At 44.6% G+C, this 26,643-nt stretch overlaps 1 protein-coding gene and 1 pseudogene across 3 annotated transcripts in view; one reads left to right on the top strand and one right to left on the bottom strand.

The window, feature by feature from the left end:
• LOC123462696 overlaps positions 1-19,315 on the bottom strand; it is a 38,847-nt pseudogene extending 19,532 nt beyond the window's left edge.
• The window catches only part of Plin2 (perilipin 2), a 29,774-nt gene continuing 22,106 nt past the window's right edge, over positions 18,976-26,643 (top strand). For 2 of the 3 annotated variants that reach the window (XM_045141640.1, XM_045141638.1), the window contains exons 1-4: positions 18,976-19,082; positions 20,415-20,467; positions 20,926-21,121; positions 25,536-25,618. In XM_045141640.1, coding sequence (XP_044997575.1) covers positions 20,438-20,467; positions 20,926-21,121; positions 25,536-25,618 — 309 coding nt within the window. In that variant the 5' untranslated portion in view covers positions 18,976-19,082; positions 20,415-20,437. Of the gene's footprint in view, positions 19,083-20,004; positions 20,024-20,414; positions 20,468-20,925; positions 21,122-25,535; positions 25,619-26,643 lie in introns of those variants that run through there. The other variant, XM_045141639.1, reaches the window with a different exon arrangement.

Genomic DNA, 26,643 nt, shown 5'->3' with positions numbered 1-26,643 from the left:
ATGTCTGTAATCTCAGCACTCAGAGGGCAGAGGCAGGAGGATCAATCTGGTCTGCATAGTGAGTTCCAGGTCACCCTGGACTAGACTGAGACTGAAGGATTAATAGTCTTTCCTGGAAACTAAAGGGAACTAAAGAGTTAATAGCTATCCCTAAGAACAGCAGGCAATAAAGAAGCCACAGAGGTATTTGGGCTCATTAAGCCCATCACCTTCCCTGATTGACATACTTCCCTTAGCTCAGATGACCTTGAAGGACTAGAGACCACCTGAGTATCCTCCCTTAGACAATCCTGGCTGAAGAAGCCTATTCTGAACAAGGACACAAACAGCTACAATTTTCTTATCAACTGTACCTGGTACAGTCTGTTTCTTAGGATCCTCCTTCTTAGTTTGAACCCAGCCTGGCTCAGTGCTTCAGCCTTCATCCTGCGGGAAGGCGGCTGCCCCTCTCAATGAACAGTCTGGCTGTAGAGATCAAGTCCGGTGTTCTCTTTTGCTTTTCTCTTACAGTTTCCTTACAGAGAACCTGCCTCAAAAACAAAACAAATACAGGGCTGGAAAGATGGCTCAGAGGTTGGGGCACTTGCCTGCAAAGCCTAACAACCTGAGTTTGCATTCCCAGTACCCACATAAAGCAAGATACACAGGGTAGTGCATGCATCTGGAGTTGTTTACAGCAAGTGGAGGTCCTGGCGTGCCTATTCTGTCTGTCTGTCTGTCTTTATTCTGTCTCTCTGTACTTGCAAATAAATAAATAAAAATAATTTTTTTTTAATGGGCCAGGCATAGTGGTGCACGCTTTTAATCACAGCACTCAGGAGGCAGAGGTAAGAGGATCACCGTGAGTTCAAGGCCACCCTGAGACTACATAGTGAATTCCAGGTCAGCCTGCGCTACAGAGGGAGACCCTACCTAGAAAAAGAAAAAAAAAAAAAACAAAAACACATGGGCTCAGTGGTTAAAGGCCCTTGCTTGCAAAGGCTAATGGCCCAAGTTTAGTTCCCCAGTACACATGTAAAACCAGATGTACAAAGTGGTACATGTATCTGGAGCTCCTTTGCAGTGCAGGAAGATGCCATGGTATACTCTTTCTCTTTGTCTCAGATAAATAACTAAGATCGATCGATCTTTCTATCTACCTGTCTATCTATCTATCATATATATATATAATATCATATATATCATATATATGTATAATATAATATAATATAATATATATAACAATAGGGCTAGAAAGATTGCTCAGTGGTTAAAGGCACTTCATTGAAAAGTCTGATAGCCTGGGTTCGATTCCCCAGTATTCACAAAAGACATATGCACAAAGTGGCACGTGTGTCTGGAGTTTGTTTGCAATGGCAAAAGGCCCTGGCACACCCATTCTTTCTCTCTCACAAGTAAATGATTTATTTTTTTTTTAATTTTTTAAAACTTATTTATTTTGAGAGCGACAGACACAGAGAGAAAGACAGATAGAGGGAGAGAGAGAGAATGGGCGCGCCAGGGCTTCCAGCCTCTGCAAACGAACTCCAGACGCGTGCGCCCCCTTGTGCATCTGGCTAACGTGGGACCTGGGGAACCAAGCCTCGAACCGGGGTCCTTAGGCTTCACAGGCAAGCGCTTAACCACTAAGCCATCTCTCCAGCCCTAAATGATTTATTTTAAGAAGAAATACAACAGAGTATGCACAGTGGCTTTCATGGATCCAGGTGATCTGACATCTTCACAAGCTTGCTGGAACAGATTGATGAGAAGAAAGGGGTTGGGGATTTAGCTCAGTGGATAAGCACCTCGCAAGCACAAGGCCCTGGGTTCAGTCCTCAGCATCAGAGAAAAAAAAAAAAAAGCATAGGTTGATATTGTATATGTGTAAGTACAATGATTGAAATGGGGAGGTAATATGATGGTAAATGGAATTTCAAATGGGAAAGTGGGGGGGGGATTACCAGGGGATTTTTTTTATAATCATGGAAAATGCTAATAAAATTTTTTAAAAAAAGGAAACAAGAGAAGAAAAACAATGTAAAGCCAAGAGGGGTGGCACATACCTTTAATCTCAGCACTTGGGAGGCTGAGGTTGAAGGATCCCTGTAAGTACTAGCCTGGGCTAGAGTGAGATGCTGCCTCCAAAACAAGCAAGCAAATAAATAATCAGATAAATAAACAAATCTCTAGGGTTGGGTTGGATAGACCACTCAATGTTAGAGTGATTACCTAGCATGTATGTGGCCCTGGGTTTGATTTTTCCCCTCAAAAGAAAATGTTTAGGGGCTGGAGAGATAGCTTAGTGGTTAAGGCATTTGCGACAAAGCCAAAGGATGTTGGTTTGATTCCCCTAGACCCACATAAGCCAGATGCACAAGGGAGCACATGTGTCTGGAGTTCATTTGCAGTGGCTGGAGGCCCTGGCGTGCCCATTCTCTCTCTCCATCTGTCCATCTCTTTCTTTCTTTCTTTCTTTCTCTCTCTCTCAAATAAATAAATAAAAAATAATGTAAAATGTTTAGGATTGTCATCTGAGTTTCATAGTTCTTCCTGTTCTTTATTCCTAGGAAAGAACAAGAAACAGAGAAATAAACATGTTATTGACAGATTCTTTTGGGAACCCATTAAATCCAAGGATTGAAATAGGTAGGCATGGAAGAAGGTAAGTATGGTTGTGGTGGGAGAAGATGATAGATAGAGAGAGAGAGAGAGAGAGAACAGAGCTTAGACCTCAATTTCACATAGCTTTCTCCCCTAGAACATTTCTTTCTATCCCCTAAGGAAATAACCTTCACCTTTTTTTTTTTTCCTCATGACCTCCTTCCCTCTTGTTATTTATTTCAACATACATCCAACAAACATTCACTGAGGTGTTTGGATATCAGTCTCTTAAGAGACAGCATGGAACAGCTGAAGATAAAAGAATTTTGGCATCAAAAGTTATAGATAGGAGGATCTCCGTGAGTTCGAGGTCACCCTGAGACTCCATAATGAATTCTAGGTCAGCCTGGGCTAGAGTAAACTCTACCTTGAAAAAACAACAACAAAAAGTTATAGACAGGGGCCTGGGGAGATTGTTCAGTGGTTAAAGGTGTTTGCTTGCAAAACTTGGTAGCGTAGGTTCTGTTCCCTAGCCATCTACATAAAGCCAGACAGGAGTCTGTTTGGAACAGGAAACTCTAGCATGCCCATACATAAAGAGGAGGGAGGGAGAGAGGCAGGGAGGGAGGGAAACAAAAAACCCACAAAGGACAACAAAAACTGACTAAAAAGCCAAAAAGCATTTTTTTTAAAAAAAATTTTTATTTATTTATTTATTTGAGAGAGACAGACACAGAGAGAAGGACAGATAGAGGGAGAGAGAGAGAATGGGCGAGCCAGGGCTTCCAGCCTCTGCAAACGAACTCCAGACACGTGCGCCCCCTTGTGCATCTGGCTAACGTGGGACCTGGGGAACTGAGCCTCGAACCGGGGTCCTTAGGCTTCACAGGCAAGCGCTTAACTGCTAAGCCATCTCTCCAGCCCCCAAAAAGCATTTTTAAATGAAATTAAACCAATGTTAAAAACTAGGGTTTTTTTTTTTTTAACCTTTTAGCTCCATTTTCTATAAGTTCACAAATATGTTCTGTTTTTGTTTTTGAATCAGGGTCTCTGTGTAGCCCAGGCTGACCTGGAAGTCACTATGTTCTCCTAGGCTAGCCTTGAACTCACAGTGATTCTGCTACCTCTGCCTCCTGAGTGCTGGAGTGCAGGGGTTAAAGTTTTTGCTTTTTTTTTTTTTTTTTTTTTTTTTTAGGTAGAGTTTTGCTTTAGCCCAGGCTGACCAGGTATTCACTAAGCAGTCTCAGAGTGGGTGGCCTCACACTCATGGTGATCCTCCTACTTCTGCTCTCAAGTGATAGGATTAAAGTGGGAACCACCACACCCAGCACCATTCTGCTTACAAGAGCCACTCATGCTCAAGAAACTCAAAAGTCATGTCTGCATGGTCATTAGGTCTTGAGAATGGGACTCTCATTCTGTTGTTAGGGAAAGCCAGTGAGGCTGAGTTGCAATACAATAAATGCACACCATTACAAGGGCAAGCCTTAGTGTGAAATTTTCATAAACTACTTGTTGCTGAGCTGAGTTTTGTATAACCCATGGAAACAATGCAGGTGGGTGGAAAGACCATGACTCAGGCACCTTAGGTTTGGTCACCTGTGTGCCTTAGACAAGTGACTGAATGGTCTAGCTCAAATATTTAAATGCTGGTTTAAATGTATTGCTTTATTTATAGGATCTCAACACAAAGGCCAGGCTGGCCTCAAACACCTGAGTGGTGGATGATACACAGGCATGTGCCAACCATGCCAGGCTCTGCAGGCTGTTCTCTTCCTTTCCTTGCCTTTTGTTATTTTCTTCCGTACCCTTTGCTCTTCTCTTCCCTCATCTCTTCCTTTCCCCATTTTCTTTCCCTTCCTCTTCTTTCTCCTCCCACCTCTTGTTGAATCATCAAGTTTTTTTTAAGTATTTATTTATTTGAAAGAAAGAGACAGGGGGGATGGGTTCATGAGAGACTCTAGCCACTGCAAATGAACTCCAGACACATGAGCCACCTTTTCTGTATCTGGCTGGGGAATCAACCCTGGGCCCTTTGGCTTTTCTGGCAAGCACCTTAACTGCAAAGCCATCTCTCCAGCCTGAATTACCAAGCTTTTTCTATAGTAAACAGTAATTATATATCATGTGGTGATCAAAATATAATTTCAGTGCTGGGGAAATGGCTTAGCAGTTAAGGTGTTTCCCACATAAGCAGATGCACAAGGGGGTGCATGGGTCTGGAGTTCATTTGCAGTGGCTGGAGGCCCTGGCATGCCTTTCTCTCTGCCTCTTCCTCTGTCTCTATCTCTCAATTAACTAAATAAATTATACATATACATAAATACATACACACACACACATATATATATTACACATATATAATGTAAGGGGCTGGAAAGCTGGCTCAGTGGTTAAAGTACTTGCTTGCAAGGCCTGTTGGTCTGGGTGCAATTCCCCAGCCACCCACATAAAGCTAGAGAAGCCTTCATTTGTAGTGGCAGCAAGAGACTCTGGCATGCTCATAAACATACGCACACAGACACACGTAAATAAAAAAATATATAAGACAACTTCAACTTAATTGTTCTTTGCTTTTGTTTGTTTAAAAACATTTTAAATTTATTCTTCTTATATTTATTGCAGTTATTTAAAAATATTTTGGGCTGGAGAGATGGCTTAGCGGTTAAGCGCTTGCCTGTGAAGCCTAAGGACCCAGGTTCGAGGCTCGGTTCCCCAGGTCCCATGTTAGCCAGATGCACAAGGGGGCGCACGCGTCTGGAGTTCGTTTGCAGAGGCTGGAAGCCCTGGCGCGCCCATTCTCTCTCTCTCCCTCTATCTGTCTTTCTCTCTGTATCTGTCGCTCTCAAATAAATAAATTAAAAAATATATATATATATATATTTTACTTATTTATTTGACAGAGGGAGAGAGAATGGGTTGCCACACCCTCTAGCCACTGCAAACGAACTCCAAACACATGTGTGTTTGGCATACATGGGTACTGGGGAATCAAACCTAGGTCCTGAGGCTTCGCAAGCAAGTGCCTTAACCACTAAGCCATCACTCCAACCCCCTCATTGCAGTTTTCTTTCTTTTTTTCTTTTTTTTTTTTTTTGAGGTAGGGTCTCATTCTAGCCCAGGCTGACCTGGAATTCACTATGTAGTCTCAGGGTGGCCTCAAACTCATGCTGATCCTCCTTCCTCTGCTCCTAAATGCTGGAATTAAAGGCATGTGCCACCGTGCCTGGCTTCATTGCAGTTTTTTTAAAATTTTCTTTAATTATTTTTTATCAGAGAGAGAGTTGGCACACCAGGGCCTCCAGCCACTGCAATTGAACTCCAGACTCCTGTTCCAACTTGTGTACATGTCCAACTTTGCATGCTTGTGAAACTTTGTGTGTCTGGCTTTTGTGGGACCTGGATAGTTGAACATAAGTTCTTAGGCTTCACAGGCAGCCTAAGACTCAGATGGAGTAACCTCTCAAAGATCCTGATTTAAGGTTTTCCATACTTTTTTAAAAATTTTTTTATTTATTTATTTGAGAGCGACAGACACAGAGAGAAAGGCAGATAGAGGGAGAGAGAGAGAATGGGCGCGCCAGGGCTTCCAGCCTCTGCAAACGAACTCCAGACGCGTGCGCCCCCTTGTGCATCTGGCTAACGTGGGACCTGGGGAACCGAGCCTCGAACCGGGGTCCTTAGGCTTCACAGGCAAGCGCTTAACCGCTAAGCCATCTCTCCAGCCCGGTTTTCCATACTTTTTATACTGAAGAATAACATAAAATAATGTTGATGGCATTTGGCAGTACATGATTGGTTACTTCTGTCTCTAGGCAGAACAGGGTCCCAAGGGGAGGCAGGGGGAAGGTAGGCTGGAGGATGCTGACCAGCCTGCCATATATGTTCCTTGTTTCCCATTCTCTAGTCCCCTGTTTTTACCTCCCACTGGGCTTCAAGGTTGTTCACATGCATGCAGACATGTAGCTGGTAGCTGACTTCTTTATTCTGTGAGTGCCTTTATCATATCCTCCTTACCACATCCTGTCTCACACATTTTTTAAAAAAAATTTTTGTATTTCATTTATTTAGTTACTTTTGAGAGAGAGAATGGGTGTGCCAGGGCCTCCAGCCACTGAAAACCAACTCCAGATGCATGTGCCACCTTGTGCTTACATGGGTACTAGGGAATTAAACCTGGGTCCTTAGGCTTTGCAGGCAAATGTTTTAACCGCTAAGCCGTCTCTCCAGCCCCTGTATCATACATTTTGAGACAGAGTCTCATGTAGCCCAAACTACAAGAGATTGAACTCCTGATCCTTCTGCCTCCATCTCCCAGGAGCTAGGTTTATGGATATGCAGGTGTGCACCAACAGACCTGGACTCTGGCTGTGTTCTCATTAAGAGAATAAAAGTCAGTGTGAGGGCTGGGGAGATGGATCAGTATTGGGTATTAGAGAGGACCAAGATAGAGGTTCTGAGATCAGTGTGAATTAAATTAAGAGTACTTGCCAGGCAAGGTGGTGCACACCTTTAATCCCAGCTCTTGGGAAGGAGAAGTAGGAGGATCACCATGTGTTCAAGACCACCCTGAGACTACATAATGAATTCCAGGTCAGCCTGAGCTAGAGTGGGACCCTACCTCACAAAAGCGACAACAGCAACAACAACAAAATAGTGAGAGCTTTGATAATCAGCTCCTAGGCTGTGATAGTTAAGGTGTTACCAACTTGACCTGTTTAGTAATCCACAGAAATCCCTTTTGGGTGGGTCTTTGAGATTGCTTCCAGGAAGGATCAACTAAAGGAGGAAGTCCTTCCCCCAGGGTGAGCCTTTCCCCCAGAGTGGGCAGCCCCACTCAGAGGGGAACTTGAAATAAGGAAACCAAGGAAAGAAGGAAGGAAGGAAGGAAGGAAGGTGCCTACCTGTGCTTTGGATCTTCCCAGAAAAAAGTCACAAAAATTGTGTGTAGATCTTTTGTGTTGAAAAGGTAGTTCAGAATCATAATGGAATATTTGGGACTCACACCATGTTCATGTAACTCCCCAGATTTTTCTGTTTCTTTGGTAAAGTTATAACAATTTTTGTTTTTCATTAGGTATTACATACTTAAGTAGTGAATATCATTATTAGCTTTTTTTTTTCTTCCTAGAGAGCCCTGAAAATAGTTTTTTTTTTTTTTTTTATTGATTTTTCGAGGTAGGGTCTCACTCTAGCCCAAGCTGACCTGGAATTCACTATGGAGTCTCAGGGTGGCCTCGAACTCTCGGCGATCCTCCTACCTCTGCCTCCCAAGTGCAAGGATTAAAGGTGTGCGCCACCACGCCCGGCAGAGTTTTTTATTATTAAGAAAGGATACTCTATAACATTTGTTGTTCAGTGTGATGTAGATCATATAGTTTTAAAGGGAAAACTTTGAGAGTCTCACATACCATCACCATCACCACTACTACAGTAGTGGGTCAGATTTGCTTAAGGAAACTCATTCATTGGGAAAGGACTAATTGCTTTACTAAGTTCCAGTGATACCATATATTTGAATCAATTGTCTGAAATAGTCTGAACATAAAATTGTCCCAAATAATTAAAGATATTTAATAATATAAAAGACAATTTTATGGAAAGTATTTGCTTTATACCCATGGCTGGGGTGGAGTGGCAGTATGTTTAATTTTTCTTAGAGGCTTATCACTAACAAATGTCCTATCTCCTTTCTATACAAAAAAGAAAAGAAAAACAGTTTTATATATTTGTCATTTTTTGTTTCTTTAGAAATGTTCATTTGATTTTCCCCCTTGGTGCTAGAGATCAAACCCAGGGCCTCATAACACACTAGACCAGTGCTTCCACCACTGAGTATATCCCTAGCCCGAGTTGGATGGTTTTTTAATTGTTTGAGAACTTTAATTTTGAATTCTTGGAATATATATGTATATGAATACACACACACATACATCTATCTTCTTCCTATGTTCCCTGTGCCCGTGTGTGTGCTGGAGCCTTTTGCTGGTACAAACAAACACCAGATGTGTGTGCCACTCTCTTGTGCTACTTTGTGCATATGGCTTATGTGGGTGGCTTGGGAATTACACCTGGGCCAACGGGCTTTAAGAGCAAGCATCTTTAAACACGAGTCATCTTCCCAGCCCCAGTTTTACTTACTTTTAAGCTCAGATGAAAAGAAGACATGAACAGTTGAGTATGGTGGTGCATATCTTTAATCCCAGCAGTAAGGAGTCAGAGGTAGGAGAATCACCCTGAGTTCAAGGCCAGCCTGGGGCTACAGAGTGAGTTCCAGGTCAGTTTAGGCTAAAGTGAGCTCCTGCCTTGGGGGTGGGGAGGGGTGAGAAGAAAGAAGAAGAAGATGTGATTATTTCCCCAATGTGTGGAGGGAGCTGGTTTATAACAAGGAAGAGACAAATCACCAGCTTTGTTTGAGACACTCTTTAAGAAAAACTTTATGGAGCTGCACACAATGTACTATATATATTTTTGCTACTGTAAAGATAGCACAGCTGTAAGGCACCCTAGACACCATGTAGTCTACTAACCTCTTCACCTTCCTGAGGCCAAAAGGTACAGGTGTATATATTGCCAAAGAGCACTCTCCAAGGAGAAATAAACATTGTCAACTTGTGAGTCAGACAAGTGGTGCCTGAACACCTGATATGGCGGTGCACACCTGCATTCTCAGCACTTGGGAGGCGGGGGCAGGAGGATCATGAGTTAAAAGCCAGCCTCAGCTAAAGAGTTGAGTTTGAGGCCAATCTGGACTATGTAAGAACCTGTCAACCAAAAACCCAAATCAAAACCAAGCACAATGAAAATCTGTGTTTGATGTCCAGCCCTGACATTAATTAGTTTATGGTCTGAGGGCTGGGTGAATTTGCCAGAGGGGCAGTCATTTTAAATTGAGGATTTTACAAGGTTTTGGGAGTTCTGGAAAAATTTATGAACCTTTGGGTTTTTGTCTTTTTTTTTTCCTTTCTGTTGTTTATTTGTGTGTTTTTTCTTTTGCAAGGTAAACAGCCCAGGCTGACCTGGAACTCACTCGGTAATCCCAGGGTGGCTTTGAGCTCACAGCAATCCTCCTACCTCTGCCTCCTGAATGCTGGAGGGACAGGGAGGCGGCTCCACGGCCTCCATCTTCTGTCATTTCAGCGTCATTCGGTAGCAATAGCACACCCAAAGAAAGCTACGCTTCAATGGAAGGACACTACAAGCACATACTTCCAGCCCTTTTTCTTTCCTTTTGGCTTTTGGCTTTTATTTATTTATTTATTTGAGGCAGGGTCTCACTCTAGTCCAGGCCAACCTGGAACTCACTCTATAGTTCCAGGATGGCCTCGAACTCTCAGTGATCCTCCTACCTCTGCCTCCTGAGTGCTGGGATTATAGGTGTGTGTCACCACACCCGGCTTCGAGCCATTTTAATTACAATCTGAGTTGCTACAAACCCTAGAAAATGTAGCGTTAACAGCTTCTCTTATACTTTGTAGTCCAGGAAGACAGACTGGACAATGCCTGGGATATTGCTGCACCTGAGGTCTCCTGTGAGCTGAGCTTTTCTGCCCAGTGCTCACTCAGCAAGGCTCTCCTGAGGAACAAGACCCTGAGTGCAGCTAAAAGGTATTAATAATAGAGCTGGATAAATGGCTTAGCAGTTAAAATGCTTGCCTGCAAAGCCTAAGGACCCAGGTTTGAAGCCCCAGAGCCCATGAAAGCCAGATGCACAAGGTGATACATGCATCTGGAGTTTGTAGTGGCTAGAGGTTCTGGCGTGCTCATTCTCTCACTCTTTCTAATAAATAAAGATATTAAAAATATTAATAATACAATTTCTAAGCTGGATGTGGTGGTGCATGCCTTTAATCCTAGTACTACTTGGGAGGCAGAGGTAGGATGATTGCTATGAATTCAAGACCACCCTGAAACTACAGAGTGAATTCCAGGTCAGCCTGAGCTAGAGTGAGACCCTACCTCAAAAACTCAAAAATAGGGCTTGAGAGATGGTTTAGCCATTAAGCGCTTGCCTGTGAAGCCTAAGGACCCAGTTCAAGGCTTGATTCCCCAGGATCCATGTTAGCCAGAGGCACAAGTTGGTGCATGCGTCTGGAGTCTGTTTGCAGTGGATGGAGGCTCTGGCGCGCCCATTCTCTCTCTATCTGTCTCTTTCTCTCTCAAATAAATAAATAAAAATGAACAAAAAAAACAAAAATTAAAATTAAAAAAAATACAATGTCTGTGTGCAGGGAATTATTCTAACTCTTCAGTATATGGACTCATTTAATCCTCATGAAAACCTTGTGAAGTGTTCTAAATTATCTTGTTTTCTCAACTTTTCAAGGCTTTTCTTCTTTTGATTTTCTGGAGGTAGGGTCTCACTTTAGCCCAGGCTGACCTGTAACTCTCTCTGTAGTCCCAGACTGGCTTCAGACTCACAGTAATTCTCCTACCTCTGCCTCCCAAGTGCTGGAATTAAAGACATGCACCATCATGCCTGGACTTACTTTATTTTTTAAAGTATTTTTATTTGGTGCAAGGGGGGGGGGCAGGAGAGAGGGGTGGAGAGAATAAGCATATGGGGCCTCCAGCCATTGCAGATGAACTCCAGATGCATGCACCACTTAGTGCACTTGGCTTTACTTGGGTACTGGGGAATCAAACCCAGGCTGTTAGGCTTTGCAAGCAAGCCTTTTAACCACTGAGCTATATCGCCAGCCCCATCTTTACTTTTTAACTTCAATTTTGCTGGGTGTGGTGGTGCATGCCTGCAACTCCAGCCAAGCACACCTGTAGTCCCAGTGCTAGGGAGGTGAGGTGGGAGGCTCAGGAGATTAAGGCTAGTCATCATCTTGCCTTACAAAAACAAAACCAAACAATATAGCAGCAACAACAAAAAAAAAAAAATCCACAGAAAAGCTAGGCATGATGGCATACACCTTTAGTCCTACCACTTGGGAGGCTAAGGTAAGAGGATCACTGTGAGTTCAAGGCCACCCTGAGACTACATAGTGAATTCCAGGTCAGTCTGGGTTAGAATGAGACCCTACCTTGAAAAATAAAACAAACAAAATAAGTCCACAGAAAAATTGATATGAATATAATGAATTCCCAACTATTACCTAGATCAAGAAGAAAATATCATCTATTTTACAGATGAGAAAACTAAGACAAAGAGAAATTGGGGGCTGGAGAGATGGCTTAGCGGTTAAGCGCTCGCCTATGAAGCCTATGGACCCCGGTTCGAGGCTCGGTTCCCCAGGTCCCACGTTAGCCAGATGCACAAGGGGGCGCACGCGTCTGGAGTTCGTTTGCAGAGGCTGGAAGCCCTGGCGTGCCCATTCTCTCTCTCTCCCTCTATCTGTCTTTCTCTCTGTGTCTGTTGCTCTCAAATAAATAAATAAAAAATGAACAAAAAAAATTTAAAAAAAAAAAAAAAGAGAAATTGGGTAACTATTACAGCTCATCCTCCTGAGATCTAATCTTACTGAGGTTGCTCCTTATTCATAAGACTATGGGCAGTTAAGGTAGCTTCTCTGAGACTGCTTCTTCATTATTAAGATATGGATAATAGTTCTATACCGTGGTGAGGTTCAAATGTGAGCAATCTGCTTTGTTCACAGTAGTGCGGGCACTCCAAAGGAGTGCCGCCAAGAATGCCGGCCCTGGGCTCCACCCTCTCCTCAGTCTGGATTCAGCAGGTCAGAGGTAGGAGGCAGAAAGTCTCAAAGGCACCACAGGTCATTCTCTAGACTATACTAGGAGAAACTAGTACCGTAAAGAAAAGTCTGGGGGTGGCGGTGCACACCTGTAACACCAGCACTCAGGAGAATTACTGCAAGTTTGAGGTTACAGAGTGAGATCCTCTCTGAAAACACGCAAGAATCAGAAAAATTCAGCTGGGCGTGGTAGCACATGCCTTTTATCCCAGCATTCAGGAGGCAGAGGTAGAAGTTTGGCCATGAGTTGGAGGCCACCCTGAGACAACATAGTGAATAATTCCAGGTCAGCCTGAGCTAGAGTAAAATGCTACATTGAAATCCCCCCAAAACTTAAAATTAAAAAAAAATTCCAAAAGCAGTGCTGGAGAGATGACTTCATGGTTAAAGCACTTGCCTGCGAAGCCTAAGGACCCAGGTTCAATTCCCCAGTATCCTCATAAGCCAGATGTACAAGGTGGTGCAAGCGTCTGGTGTTCTTTGCAGTGGCTAAGTGGCTAGAGGCCCTGCTGCACCCATTCTCTCTCAAATATATATATATATATGTATGTATATATATATATGTATATATATACATATATATATATTTCTTTTTTTTTTTTTAATTTTCGAGGTAGGGTCTTGCTCTAGCCCCGGCTGACCTGGAATTCACTGTGGAGTCTCAGGGTGGCCTCTTACTCACAGCAATCCTTCTACCTCTGCCTCCCAAGTGCTGGGATTAAGGGCATGCACTACCACGCCCAGCTAAAATATATATTTTTACAAACAAATTCAAAAGCAAGCCTGGTGCAGTGGTGCATGCCTTTGATCCCAGCACTGAGGAGGCAGAGGTAGGAGGATCATTGTGAGTTGGAGGCCAGTCTGGAACTACAGTGTACCAGGTCACCCTGGGCTAGAATAAAGCCCTACCTCAAAAATAACAAGAACAACAAAAACAAAAGGTCCATAAAAAAAAGAAAAAAAATGTCATTTTAGTTCCAGGCATAGTAATTTACACCTGAAATCCCAACTTTTCTGAGGTTGAAACAGGAGGATTCAAATTCAAGGTCAGCATGAGTTACATAGTAAGTTCAGGACCAGCCAGGGGTATATATAGAGAACAACAAAACAAAATAACAACAAAAATGACAGTTAAGAAATAATAGAACAGTTTTTATGAAAAATAATCTATCATTCAAACTAAAATTTAATTAGACAGCTGTTTGCTGCACACCTGCTTAATGAAGACATTATTCTGTTCTGGGTACAAGAAGATACGATGAACATTTTTGGAAAAAAAAGTTTTTGCTTGCTTGCAAAAAATGTATGTGTACAGGGTGTAGATGTACATGCCTTTAATTCCAGCACTCAGAAGGCAGAAATAGGAGGTTCACTGTAAGTTCAAGGCCAGTCTGGGAATACAGAGGAAGCTTCAGGTCAGCCTGGGCTACACAGGGAGACTCTGCCTTGAAAGAAGAAACAAAAACAGTATGGATGTACAACTGTGTGAATGGCATGCATGTAGCAATCAGAGGACAACCTTGGGTGTTTCTCCTCTCCTTCCACTTACTTTTTGAAAATATGTATTTGCGTGTGTGCGTGCGTGCGTGCATGTGTGTGTATGGGTGCACCCGAGTCTCTTGCCACTGCAAACAAATGCGTGATTGTACCAATTTTTGTGTCTGGCTTTACGTAGATGGTTGGGGAATTGAACTCAGGTTGGCAGGCTTTGCAAGTGAGCACCTTTAAAGGCTGAACCATCTCCCCAGCACACCTTCCCCACCTTTTTTATTTTTTTGAGACAAGGTCTCATATAACTCAGGCTGGCTTTGAACTCCTGATCCTCTTACTCTATTTCCCACTTATTTGATAAAAAAGAACTTTTTAAAAATTTGTTTGTTTCAAGGTAGGGTCTCATTCTAGCCCAGTCTGACCTGGAATTCACTCTGTAGTTCCAGGCCGGCCTCAAACTGAGTGCTGGGATTAAATGCGCACCACCAACGTCAGTTAGAAAACAACTTTTCAAAAAATATATTTTATGAGCCAGGCATGGTAGCACATGTCTTTAATTCTAGCATTTGGGAGGAAGAGGTAAGAAGTCTCTGTGAGTTTGAGGCTACCCTGAGACTACATAGTAAATTCTATGTCAGCCTGGACTAGAGTGAGACACTACTTTGAAACACAACAACAAAAAAAATGTTATTTATTTTTAAGCAGAGAGAAACAGAGGAGACAGAGAGAGAATGGGTGTGCCAGGGTGTCTAGCTCCCTCTCTGGGGAAGACTCTCTAACTGCCATATTTCTACACTCGCGCTCAGTAGGAAGTAGTTCAAGATCTGATATCAACAACCCTGTCCTCCAACAGCAGTTAGTGTCTTCTCATGAGATGGGGGAATAAAAGAGGGAAACCGTTAGGGTGACTGGACCCCTGTAGGTAAAAAGAAAAGGCAGGAAAGTTTGCTCTTACTAGAAATCAAAGATGACCTGACTTCTTATTTCTTGCCTAGTTCCCTAGACCTGTTTCTCCACAAACAACCAGGACCTCTTCTGGGAGGGAGGTCTTTCATAGGATTTAAACACTGTGGTTGATCAAGTTCAGCCCCTGGAACTTGATGTCAGGGCTAGCCTCTTCCTGAGATGGCCCTTAACCCTAATCAACCAGCTGTCCCTCTGGTTCACCTGAGCCAAACGTCAACCCACCACTATAAGGTTATGCATAAATACCTTTGCAAGGGGAGGGCAGGATTTTTGACCACTTGGGAACTTCCAACTGTGGGTTTTTTCCTTGGCTCAGTCTGGGCTGGCTCTGCCCAGGCCCAGCTGGAAGGGCCCCTAGCCCTTATTCTCCACATGGGCTCCTTATCCCCTCCATATCTCCACATGACAAGAGCTCCTTAGACTTTATTTTCTCTCTTTTCTTTTTATAAATTTTATTGTTTATTTATGAGAGAGAGAGAGCGGGAGGGGGGTGGGGGGGGGAGAGAATGGGTACACCAGAGCCTCTAGCCACTGCAAACAAATTCCAGACAAATGTGCCACCATGTGCATCTGGCTTATGTGGGTAGTAGGGAATTGAACCTGGGTCTGTAGGCTTCACAGGCAAGTGCCTTAACTGTTAAACCATCCCTTCAGCCCTCTCTTTTTTCTTTCTGTGTCTCCCCTACCCCAGGCCCTCCATGTGGGATGTTTAGCCATGTAGGTACTTTTCCTTGACTCTACTTTCCTCAACAAATAGAATAATTTAATAATAAAAAACCCATCAAAACAAAAAAAAGTATAGTTTTAAAAAGGCAGGCATAGGGCTGGAAAGATGGCTCAGTAGTTAAAGGGATTTTGTTTGCAAAAATGTGATGGCTGGGGTTTGATTCCCCAGCAACCACATAAAGCCAGATGCACAGAGTGGTGTATATGTCTGGAGTTCATTTACAGTGACAAGAGGACCTGGTGCGTCCACTCTCTCTCTCTCTCTCTATGTCTCAAATAAAATGAAATTTAAAAAGCATGCATAATAAGTATGCACAATGTGCAGACATAAAGGTGTTTGTGTCATGAATTCCAAAGAAGGTAGTCAGTAGGTTCTGCTGGGGGTGGCATCATCTTAGGTTTTGAAGGATGAATTTCCAGTGAACAAAGTGGAGAAAAGAGCCCAAGCAATGATTCACAGGAATCCTCTACAGAGACCATAACTTCGTGGCTGGAGTTGAAGGTTTAAGACAGAGACCAGGAAGGATGAGTGATGCAGGATCCCTGTCCTGGTGGGGACTACGAGGTCATTACCCCAGACGATCTGGGATAACCAAGCAGAAATTTATTTTTTATTTATTTGTTTGAGAGACAAATAGGCGGGGGGGGGGGGGGAGAGAATGGGCATGCCAGGGACTTCGGCCCCTACAAACGAACTCCAGATGTGTGTACCCCCTTGTTCATCTGGCTTACATGGGTCTTGGGGAATTGAACCTGGGTCCTTCCTTCTTGGAAAGTATTCTTGCCACCAGTCCCGTGTTTTCACACTGGTGAGACTGTAGTGGAGATGTGGGTGCAAGAATCTGGTGTGCTCCATTTGCTCCCAGAGTAGCCCCAGGCCTGTCCTCCACAGCCAGATAAAAGCAGAAGGAAAATTGCACAATCTTAACCAGGGGAAGTGACTCAGGGCCTTAAAGCCAAAAAAGAAACGAGAAGACATTTTGTAGGGGAAAGGGCAGAAATCCTCTGATGCAGAAAAAGAGGTCAGATGAGTGAGGAGGGCGGAGTATCAATCAGACTGTGGCCAGACCAAACATTTTCTGGGAAGACCAATAAATCTAGCACACCAAAAAGAAAAGATTCGATTGTTTTTGTTTTTTAAAAAATAATTATAGAAACCAGGCATGGTAGCCCACACCTTTAATCCCAGCACTCAGGAAGCAGAGGTAGAAGGATCACGGGGAGTTCGAGGCCACCCTGAGATTACATAGTGAATTTCAGGTCAGCAAGGGCTGGAGTAAGACCCTACCTCAAAAAATCTAATAATAATAATAATAATAATAATAATAATAATAATAGTTATAGAAGCCAGGTGTGGTGGCACAGACCTTTAATCCCAGCACCCAGGAGGCAAGGTAGGATAGCTGTGAATTTGAGGCCACCCTGAGACTACATAGTGAATTCCAGGCCAGCCTGGTCTAGAGTAAAACCCTACCTGGAAAAAACAAGCATATATATATATATTTGGAAAGAGAGAGAGTGTGTGTGTTTTGGGATCTTTCTAAAATATTTTTATCATTTTTATTTATTTATTTGAAAGAGAAAGAAGCAGACAGAGTGAATGGGAGTGTCAGGGCCTCTAGCCACAAACAAACTCCAAATGCATGTGCCACCCGTGTGTGTGGCTTATATGGGTCCTGGGAAGTCAAACTGGGTCCTTTGGCTTTGCAGGCAAGTGCCTTAATCGCCTCCTTTTTTTTTTTTAAGCAGGGTCACTTTAACTAGAACTCACTCTGTAGCTCAAGCTATCCTTGAATTCACAGTAATTTTTTAAAAAATTATTTATTTGTATTTATTTATTTGAGAGGAGAGAGAATGGGCACACAAGGGTATCCAGCCATTACAAATGAACTCTAGATGCATGTGCTACCTTGTGCATCTGGCTTATGTGGGTCCTGGGGAATTGAACCTGGGTCCTTTGGCTTTGCATGCAAGCGCCTTAACTACTAAGCCATTTCTCCAGCTCGATTTTTGTTTCTATTTTGAGACAGGGCTTTGCTATGTTTCCTGGCTGGCCTGGTACTGACTATAGCCCAGACTAGTCTCAAACTTGTAGTACTCCTGCCTCAGCTTTCCTAGTGCTGAGAACACAGGGCTATAGTGTACCACCATGCCTGGTTGATTTGATTTCAATACTGAAGATGTCAACACAGGAAAAAAATCAATAAAAACAAACAAATCCAAGCCAGGAGTGACTATGCATCGAATACCAGCACTGGGAAAGTGGGGGCAGGAGGATCAGGTGTTCAAGGTCATCCCGGGAGATACAAGAGATCAAAAAACAAACTATAACAAAATACCCTACATAAAATCTTTGGACCTTCAAATATTTTGTTGTTTATTACTTTTATTCTGAATTATATAGGGGGAGGGTAGGAACCAATGTGGTAATTATTCTGGCTGAGGGCTTGTAGATATTGATTCACTTCTCAGTGGGGTCTCTTGTGGCTCAGGGGATGAATTCAAGGATGCTGGTTGGACTTGTGAAAATGATAAACAGCACCTGAGTGGAAGCGATACTGGTTAAGTAAGTGAGATGGATGCCTTTGAGGGCTTCCCAGAGTTCAGACTCCATGGCTTGACAAACAGCTTCAGAAGCCTAGCTAGTTACATGGGCTCCAACATTGTCGCTAGTCTTCTTGTCCCCTACTCACACGCACAGGAATCCTAGTAGTGGTGGTGGTGGTGGTGGTGGTGGTGGTGGGGTATTAGCTTCCTTCTCAATTGCTCCTGTAGTTTACCAGGCAAGCAAAAGAGAGACGTGTCAGGAGGCCCGCGCCTGCAACCTTACTTACCTGGACGCCCTCCATCCTCCACCAAAAGCCACTAGAATCCCTGCCTGATCCTCGACGGTTCCAACACTTGTGTGCTCCAATAATCTGGTTCACATTCCTGCAAGAACAAACCCAACTCGGATGTTCAGGTGTCAAGTTCCCCTCAGCATTGGCTGCTGTCGTTCAGGAGTGATTTGGAGTAGCTCCCCTTTTAGGGGGTGGGGGCAGAATTCACCTTTAAATTAGAAACTTGTTTGATAAACCGCCTGTGTTAATTTGGGGCAGGGCTTCACTCTGGACTCTGGTGTTGGAGTCCCATCCTGCACCCCCAGGCACGGTGGATGAATTGTCTAGAAAGTCCAAGAGCAGTGCTACAGAAAGCTCTGCAGGTCGGGGTCTGGCTAGCATTTCGCAGAGCTGCATCTGCTAAGGAGTAGCAGCAGCAGAGCCCCGAGCCCCTTTCCGAAGCGCGGAACGCTGAGCGCTCCTGCAGATCCACAAGTGCGAGAACGTCTCCGGGACCCGTGCGCTCGGGACCCGCAGGACCCTAGCCCAGGCAGTCCCCACCCGAGGAGCACCCCCCGGCCGGCACCCCCAGCCCCTCCCGGGACCCCGATTCCCGGCGGGCGCGCCCGGGCGGCGGGCGGCGCGAAGCTGAGCGGGGCGGAGGCGCGTCCTCGCCGCGGTCACGTGTCCCGGAGGCCGGGGCGGGACTGCACTTATACCGGATCTCGGGCCGCTGCCCGCGTGTGCAGCTCGCGGACCCGCCGACCCTCGCTCTGCCCTCTCCGCCCGTCCGCCGGTGGGTGCGCGCCCGGGAGGGAGCGCCGCGAGCCGGCCCCGGGCTCCGCGGCTGGGCTGCGGGCGGGCGGGCGGGGAACTCGGGCTTGGCCGGGCCGGGACGCCCCGGACCCGCCTCCTTCACCCTGGCTTTTGTTCCCAGCCGCTGCTCTGCTAGCGCTTTCCTTTTGCCTTAAAGGGATTGAAAGGGAAACGCCTGTTCGCAGTAGTACTTTTCTGGAGTACATTGCGCATCGTTACTATATTTTTTTCGAGGTAGGGTCTCGCTCTAGCTCCGGCTGACCTGGAATTCTCTATGGAGTCTCAGGGTGGCCTTGAACTCATAACGATCCTCCTACCTCTGCCTCCCGAGTTCCGGGATTAAAGGCGTGCGCCACCATGCCCGGCTATACTGGAATATTTATTATTATTATTATTATTTAAGACAAGGTCTTTTCACTAGCCAGTGGAGGCTGGCCTTGAACTCTCCATCCTCCCACCTCAATCTCCGAGCGCTGCGATTGCAGGCGTGCTGCAGGAGACCATTTTAAGAGGGTACTTCGTGGGCTATACACTGATGTGGCTTCTGCCCGAAGCTCCCTCTTACAGGGCAACTCTTACTCATTTCTTGTGCAAAGGGGACTCGTGCAGGCTGGAGGCGAGCTGACTCACACGAAGTGGTGGGCCGCATCCGGGCCGGTTCTTCTGCTGCGTAGAAGGCAGTTTTGTGTGGCTGTGGGTCATTGGGAATCCTAAATTTACCGTGTGGGCCCTGAGCTGTGCCTCAATTCGGTGGAACCACTCCTTTGCCTTACATAGCCTTAAACTACTAGCTTGGAGCCTTTTCACACGAAGTGCTCCAACTTGCTAGTAGTCCTGGGCCTGTGACCATCAGGGACCTGTGCTTGGTGACATATTCCTGTGATCGCAGCCTTTGGGAGACTGAAGGATCCAGAGTTGGAGGTCAGCCTGGGATACCGACCAAGACCCTGTTCTCAGAAAGCCAACGTGCACGCGGGGGTTGGATGGAAAGGGATAAATGTCTTCCCTTTGAATCTTTTTAGTCTTTATGGTTAGAAGTTTTGTGACTAGGTTTTCCCTGCAGGAGGCATTAGAAATGTCCCCGTTGGGAAACAAGACAAATATCCCAACAACTTTGTTCCTTCTGCCTGAAAGTGTGCAAATAATCTCTGGAACCTGGCTTGTCCTGAGGCTTTGCCGGGAGAAAGAAAGGTTCAGCCGGCCATGCTTAGCTCTTCTTGAGTTGTTTTTTGCTTGAAGTGATAATTTGTTTGGGTTAAGGAAGGCCGTAGGTGTCTAATCCTACTGTCTGAAGTACATTTCTCTTCTACAGGTTTCTCTTCGCCCAGAGGCAAAATGACATCCGTGGCAGTTGACCCACAGCCGGTATGATTTCTTTTTTAAATATTTTATTTTTATTTATTTACTAGAGAGAGAATGAGAGAGAGAATGGACGCGCCAGGTTCTCTTGCCACTGAAAACCCCAGGCACATGTGCCACTATATGCATCTGGTTTACCTGGGTTCTGGGGAATCAAACCTGGGTCCATTTCACAGGCAAGCGCCTTAACCACTGTCATCTCTCCAGCCCAGGTGTGCTACTTTTAAAAGTTTTATTTTTCTTATTTATTAGAGACAGAGAGAGAGAGAAAGAGGCAGATAGAGAGTGGGCACTCCAGGGCCTCTAGCTACTTTATGTGGGTACTGGGAACTCAAACCTGGGTCCTTTGGCGCTGCAGGCAAGCGCCTTAACTGCTAAGCCATTTCTCCAGCCCCTGTATGATTTTTAGATGTGTGTTTTCTTGATGGTGTGTTGAAACATTGATCTCCACTCCGTGATTGCAGAGTGTGGTGACTAGGGTGGCCAACCTGCCCTTGGTGAGCTCCACATATGACCTGGTGTCCTCGACTTACATCAGTACAAAGGATCACTATCCCTGTTTGAAGTCTGTGTGTGAGATGGCAGAGAAGGGCGTGAAGACCATGACATCTGTGGCAGTGACCAGCGCCCTGCCCATCATCCACAAACTGGAGCCACAAAGTGAGTTCAGATTTTCTCTTCAACACTGGACTAGTTGGGGAGAATTCTAAGCATACGCTGGCAAGATCAGGGAATCCTCTGGTCTTCCTGAGGTGTAATACTGTCCTTAGTATAACAGAAGACCTGCTTTATAACCCTGGCAAATGTTCATGTTACTTTAATAAAATTTCTTTGGTGTGGTGGCACTTAGGAGGTGGAGATGGGAGGATCATGTGTTGAAAGGCAGCCTGGGCTATATGAGGTGGCACTGTCTCAAAAAGCCAAAAAAGGAAAAGCCAGGTGTGGTGGCACGTGACTTTAATCCTAGCACTCAGGAGGGAGCGGTAGGATTACCATGAGTGCGGGGCCACCCTGAGACTGCATAGTGAATTCCAGGTCCGTCTGAACTACAGCGAGACCCTACCTTGGAAAACTAAAAAAATAAAAGAGAGAGAGAATAAAATGAAATAGCTGGCTTTCTTGGGCCCATATTATACATGAACTTTTCTTTTTCTGCATGTGTAGGGTGTACGTGTATACATGGGCATACACGTGTCATAACATGAGTGTTGAGATGGCGGACAACCTCAGGTGTCAGTTCTTGCCTTCTACATTGATTTGAGGCATGATCTCATGGCCTTAGCTGGCCCCTGAGCTCGGTTCTGTTGTCTCCACCCGCTGTCACTGGATGTGCTGGGATTACAGACGCATGCTACCATATTGGGCTTTCTGTGTGCTTTGGGGATCTGAACTCGGGTACTAATGCTTGTGAGGCGAATGCTTCCTCCATTGAGCCATCTCCCAGCCCTGAGCTTTTTTTTGTTTTTGTTTTCTTTGACACAGAATCGCTGGCTGTGCTAGAACTCACTGTGTAACTCTGCCCTCAAACTCAAGGCAATCCTCTTGCCTCAGTTTCCCAAGTACTGAGATTATAGGTGTGAGCAACCATTTTATGCAGTGCTAGGGATAGAGCCCAGGGCTTTGTGCATACTAGCAAACACTTGACTGAGCTACAGTCCTAGCCTTAAACTTTTATTATTTAAAAAAATATTTTTTTAATTTATTTGTGAGCAGAGAGAAAGAGAAAGAGATAGATAATGGGCATGCCAGTGCTGCTAGCCACTGCAAATGAACTCCAGATGTATAGCCAATTTGTACATCTGGGTTAGGTAGGTAGATAATGGGCATGCCAGGGCCTCTAGCCACTGCAAATGAACTCCAGATGTATAGCCAATTTGTACATCTGGGTTAGGTAGGTACTAGGGAATTAAGCCCCAGTCATTAGGCATTGCAAGCAAGGGCCTTCACTGCTGAGCCATCTCACCAGCCCGAACTTTATTATTATTCATTTTTGTTTGTTGTTTTGAGGTAGGGTCTCAGTCAAGGCTGACCTGGAATTCACTATGTATTCTCAGGCTAGCCTCATGCGGCAATCTTCCTACCTTTGCCTCCTGAGTGTTGACATTAAAGATGTGTGTTTGTTGTTTTTAATGCTATCTTTCTTGAGATAAAACTGACATATATACAATTCATCCATTCAGAGTGTATAGTTTTTAGTATATTCACAGAGCTAAACAATCACCACAGTCAATTTTATAACATTTTCCTATCTTTTTTTTTTTTTTTTTTTTTTGGTTTTTTAAGGTAGGGTCTCATGCTGGCCCTGGGTGACCTGGAATTCACTATGTAGTCTGAGGGTGGCCTCAAACTCATGGCACTCATCCTACCTCAGCCTCCCAAGTGCTGAGGCATGAACCATCGCACCTCACCTCTTTTTTAATATTATTTTTACTTTTGACAATTTCATACATGTATACAGTGCATTTTGCTCCCCTTCCTTACCCTCCTTTCCCCTTGCACTAAAGTCCTTCTTCCCATTAGATTCCCCCTCCCACTTCCATACCTGTTTGTTTTAACTTTTATTGACCACCTCCATACATATACACATTGTACCCTGATCATACTCCCCTGCCACCACCTTCTTTTAGAACATTATCATCACAAGAGAAAATCATGGGGCTGATGGGATGGTTGTGAAAATAAGTAGTAGTAATAGTTGTCCAACAGTGGAACTGAACTTAATGCCACAGAACTATACAATTAAAAATGGCCTTTAATCACAGCACTTGGGAGACAGAGGTAGGAGGATCAATGTGAATTCAAGGCCAGCCTGGGAATAGAGTGAGTTCCAGGTCAGCCTGAGCTAGAGTGAGACCCTATCTTGAAATAAAAAGAAAGATTATATTTCATAGCTTCAATTTCCTGTTTCCTTCCATCCTCCCCTAGGTAACTATTAATCTGTTTTCTGTCTTATTTAAAAAAGTTTTGTTTATTATTTTAGAAGATGAGAAAGAAGAGGAGGTATTGGCATGCCAGGGCCTCCTGCCATTATAAACAAACTCCAACCACATGTACCACTTTGTATATCTGGCTTTACATGGGTACTGGGGAATTGAACCTGGGCTGTCAGACTTTGTAAGCTAGTACCTTTAACCACTGAGCCATCTTTCCAGCCTCTATTTTTTTGTCTTTCTACATTTGTTTATTCTGGACATTTCATACAATTATATTTATAAGATTTATGGCCTTCTATGACAGGATTTATTTATTTATCCTAATTTTTCAGGATCCACCTCCAATGTACTTAGTATGTTGTAGTACTCATCAGTACTTAGTCCTTTTTTAAAAAAAATATTTGAGAGAGAGAATGAATGAATGGATACGCCAGGGCCTCTAGCCACTGCAAACAAACTCCAGACGCATGTGCCACCATGTGTGTATCTGTTTTATGTGGGTTCTGGGGAATTGACCTGGGCCCTTAGGCTTCACAAGCAAGTGCCTTAACTGCTAAACCATCTCTCCAGTCCTAGTACTTAGTCTTTTTATTGTGGAGCAATATTCCTTGTGTGGAGGGGCGGACTATATTTTATTCATGCATGCATCAGTTAGTGGATGTTTAGGTTGCTTCTACTTCTGGGGGATGACAGGTAACGCTTCTGTGAACATTTGATATAAGTTTTGGGTAAATGGTTTCTTTCTACATGTGTGTATGATGTGTTTGCATATGTGTAGGTGCATGTGTACACAGGTGGGCTTGTGTGGAAGCCAGTTGCTGGGTGTCTTCCTCAATCATTCTCCAACTTTTATTTACTCAGGTAGGGTGTCTCACCTGAACCCAGAGCTTGCCTATCTATTCTGCTAATCTAACTAGTGACTTGCCTGGGGATCCTGTGCTGCTGCCTTCCCCATGCTGGGATTATGATCAGGCTACCAGACCCGCCCAGCATTTACAAGGCTGCCAGGGATCTGAACTCACAGGTTCTCACATTTGTGCAGCAAGTGCTTTATCCACTGACCCATATTCCCAGCCCCTGAACAGACATGTTCAGTCTTCCTGAGTATGTAATTTAGGAGTGGAATTGCTGGGTCTTTATCAACTGTTTAAACATTAGAGGAGCTGGGCGTGGTGGCGCACGCCTTTAATCCCAGCACTTGGGAGGCAGAGGTAGGAGGATTGCCATGAGTTCAAGGCCACCCTGAGATGACAGAGTTAATTCCAGGTCAGCCTGGACCAGAGTGAGACCCTACCTCAAAAAAAAAAAAAAAAAAAAAAAAAACCAAAATAAATAAATAAATAAATAAAAAATAAACATTAGAGGAACTGCTTTCCAAAGTGGTTCCATGATCTTTCATCCCCACCAACAGTGTGTGAAGGTTGCAGAGTCTCCACAACACTCATGAACTTCTTTGCAACAAAATTTGACTCATTTCCCAAAAGGTTGAGCCCCGGAGTTTTAGGATTACAATGAACCTTTATAAAGAACAGCTGTTCTAACACTGCTAATTCCCAAATGAATTTGGTATGAATATTTGGCCTGGTTATCCTTAGAGGGAAGCTCACATTGAAACCTGGGCTTTGATAGGAAGGTCCAGGCTACTATTAGCTCTGTTTCCTATATACTGTTGGTGTGGACTGAGTTAAGTAAGGGTTAACCTAGCATGGAAATGCTAACTTTGAGACTTCTCAGTTACCTTGTTCCCTGAATGAGGCTTCAAGGGAAGCCTGTCTGCTCTTGGCATTCACACGGGTCAGTGATGGGGAAGAAGCTTCCTAGCCAACTTCCTGCCTGGCCTGTCCATGCCGCCGCTGCTTTTCCTGCACACCTCCTGACTGGGAAGTCACTGGAGGACAGTTGCCAGCAACTCTGCCAAGTCTCTTCCTGTGTGAGCTCAAGAAACCAGGCACTGCATTTTGTGGTTGAAAAAAATCCACATTCCTGCTGGGCTTTTGCTGTTGTTGTTGCTGTTTTTTTTTTTTTTTTTTTTTGTTTGTTTGTTTGTTTTTGTACTACGGCTAAAGGTCCAAGGTAATGTCATGTGCTCATTCCATGTGCACAGGCTTCCATTATCATTTGGCTGTTTGTTTCTCTTGCAGTTGCGGTTGCCAATACCTATGCCTGTAAGGGGCTGGACAGGATTGAGGAGAGACTGCCTATCCTGAAGCAGCCAACAACTGAGGTGAGCTTGGGGAAAGGCTGCCACTTGGCGAATTTTCTTATTTTCTTTAGCTCAGACTATGTGTGCCACAACCACACAGATACATTCCCTTAACCTGGAGCTGGATTGTTGGATAAATGTGCAAGTGGCCAATATGATCATGCGGGCTTGGTGCAGTGCTTCTAACGACCACCAGGCATGGAAGGCGGGGGGGGGGGGGGGGGGGGGGGGGGGGGGGGGCGGGGGGGGAGGGAGAGTAAGTATGGACACACTAGAATGAACTTCAGATGCATGCATCGTTTTGTACACCTGGCTTCATGTGGGTACTGGGGAGTTGAACCTGGACCATAAGGATTCATAAGCAATCACCGTGAACCACTGAGCCATTTCTCCAGCCCAGTGGACAGCTTTTAGAATGCTTTTGTGTTCACTTTAATATTTTCATTTGCGTGTCTCATGGTAGGAGTTATTTTCCATGTTGAGTGTTGGTTTTTTGCTGGCTTGTTTATAATATCTATTTATTTTAATTTTTTTTTAATTTATTTATTTGAGAGCGACAGACACAGAGAGAAAGACAGATAGAGGGAGAGAGAGAGAATGGGCATGCCAGGGCTTCCAGCCTCTGCAAACGAACTCCAGACGCGTGCGCCCCCTTGTGCATCTGGCTAACGTGGGACCTGGGGAACCGAGCCTCGAACCAGGGTCCTTAGGCTTCACAGGCAAGCGCTTAACCGCTAAGCCATCTCTCCAGCCCTTGTTTATAATATCTAAAGTCAACTTACACACTGAGGCCATGGCTCAGTGACTGAGTGCTTCTCTAGTGTGTACAAAGCCCCAGGCTTGATTTCACAGTACACAGATACAAACATACAAAGTCAATTTACTGTATTTAAAATTAAACAATAGGGCTGGAGAGATGGCTTAGCGGTTAAGCACTTGCCTGTGAAGCCTAAGGACCCTGGTTCGAGGCTCGGTTCCCCAGGTCCCACGTTAGCCAGATGCACAAGGGGGTGCATGCGTCTGGAGTTCGTTGCAGAGGCTGGAAG

This window comes from Jaculus jaculus, chromosome 1 (assembly GCF_020740685.1).
Source record: "Jaculus jaculus isolate mJacJac1 chromosome 1, mJacJac1.mat.Y.cur, whole genome shotgun sequence".
Taxonomy (NCBI): domain Eukaryota; kingdom Metazoa; phylum Chordata; class Mammalia; order Rodentia; family Dipodidae; genus Jaculus; species Jaculus jaculus.
The sequence above is the reverse complement of the archived record's forward strand: the minus strand, read 5'-3'. Positions and strand labels throughout refer to the sequence as shown.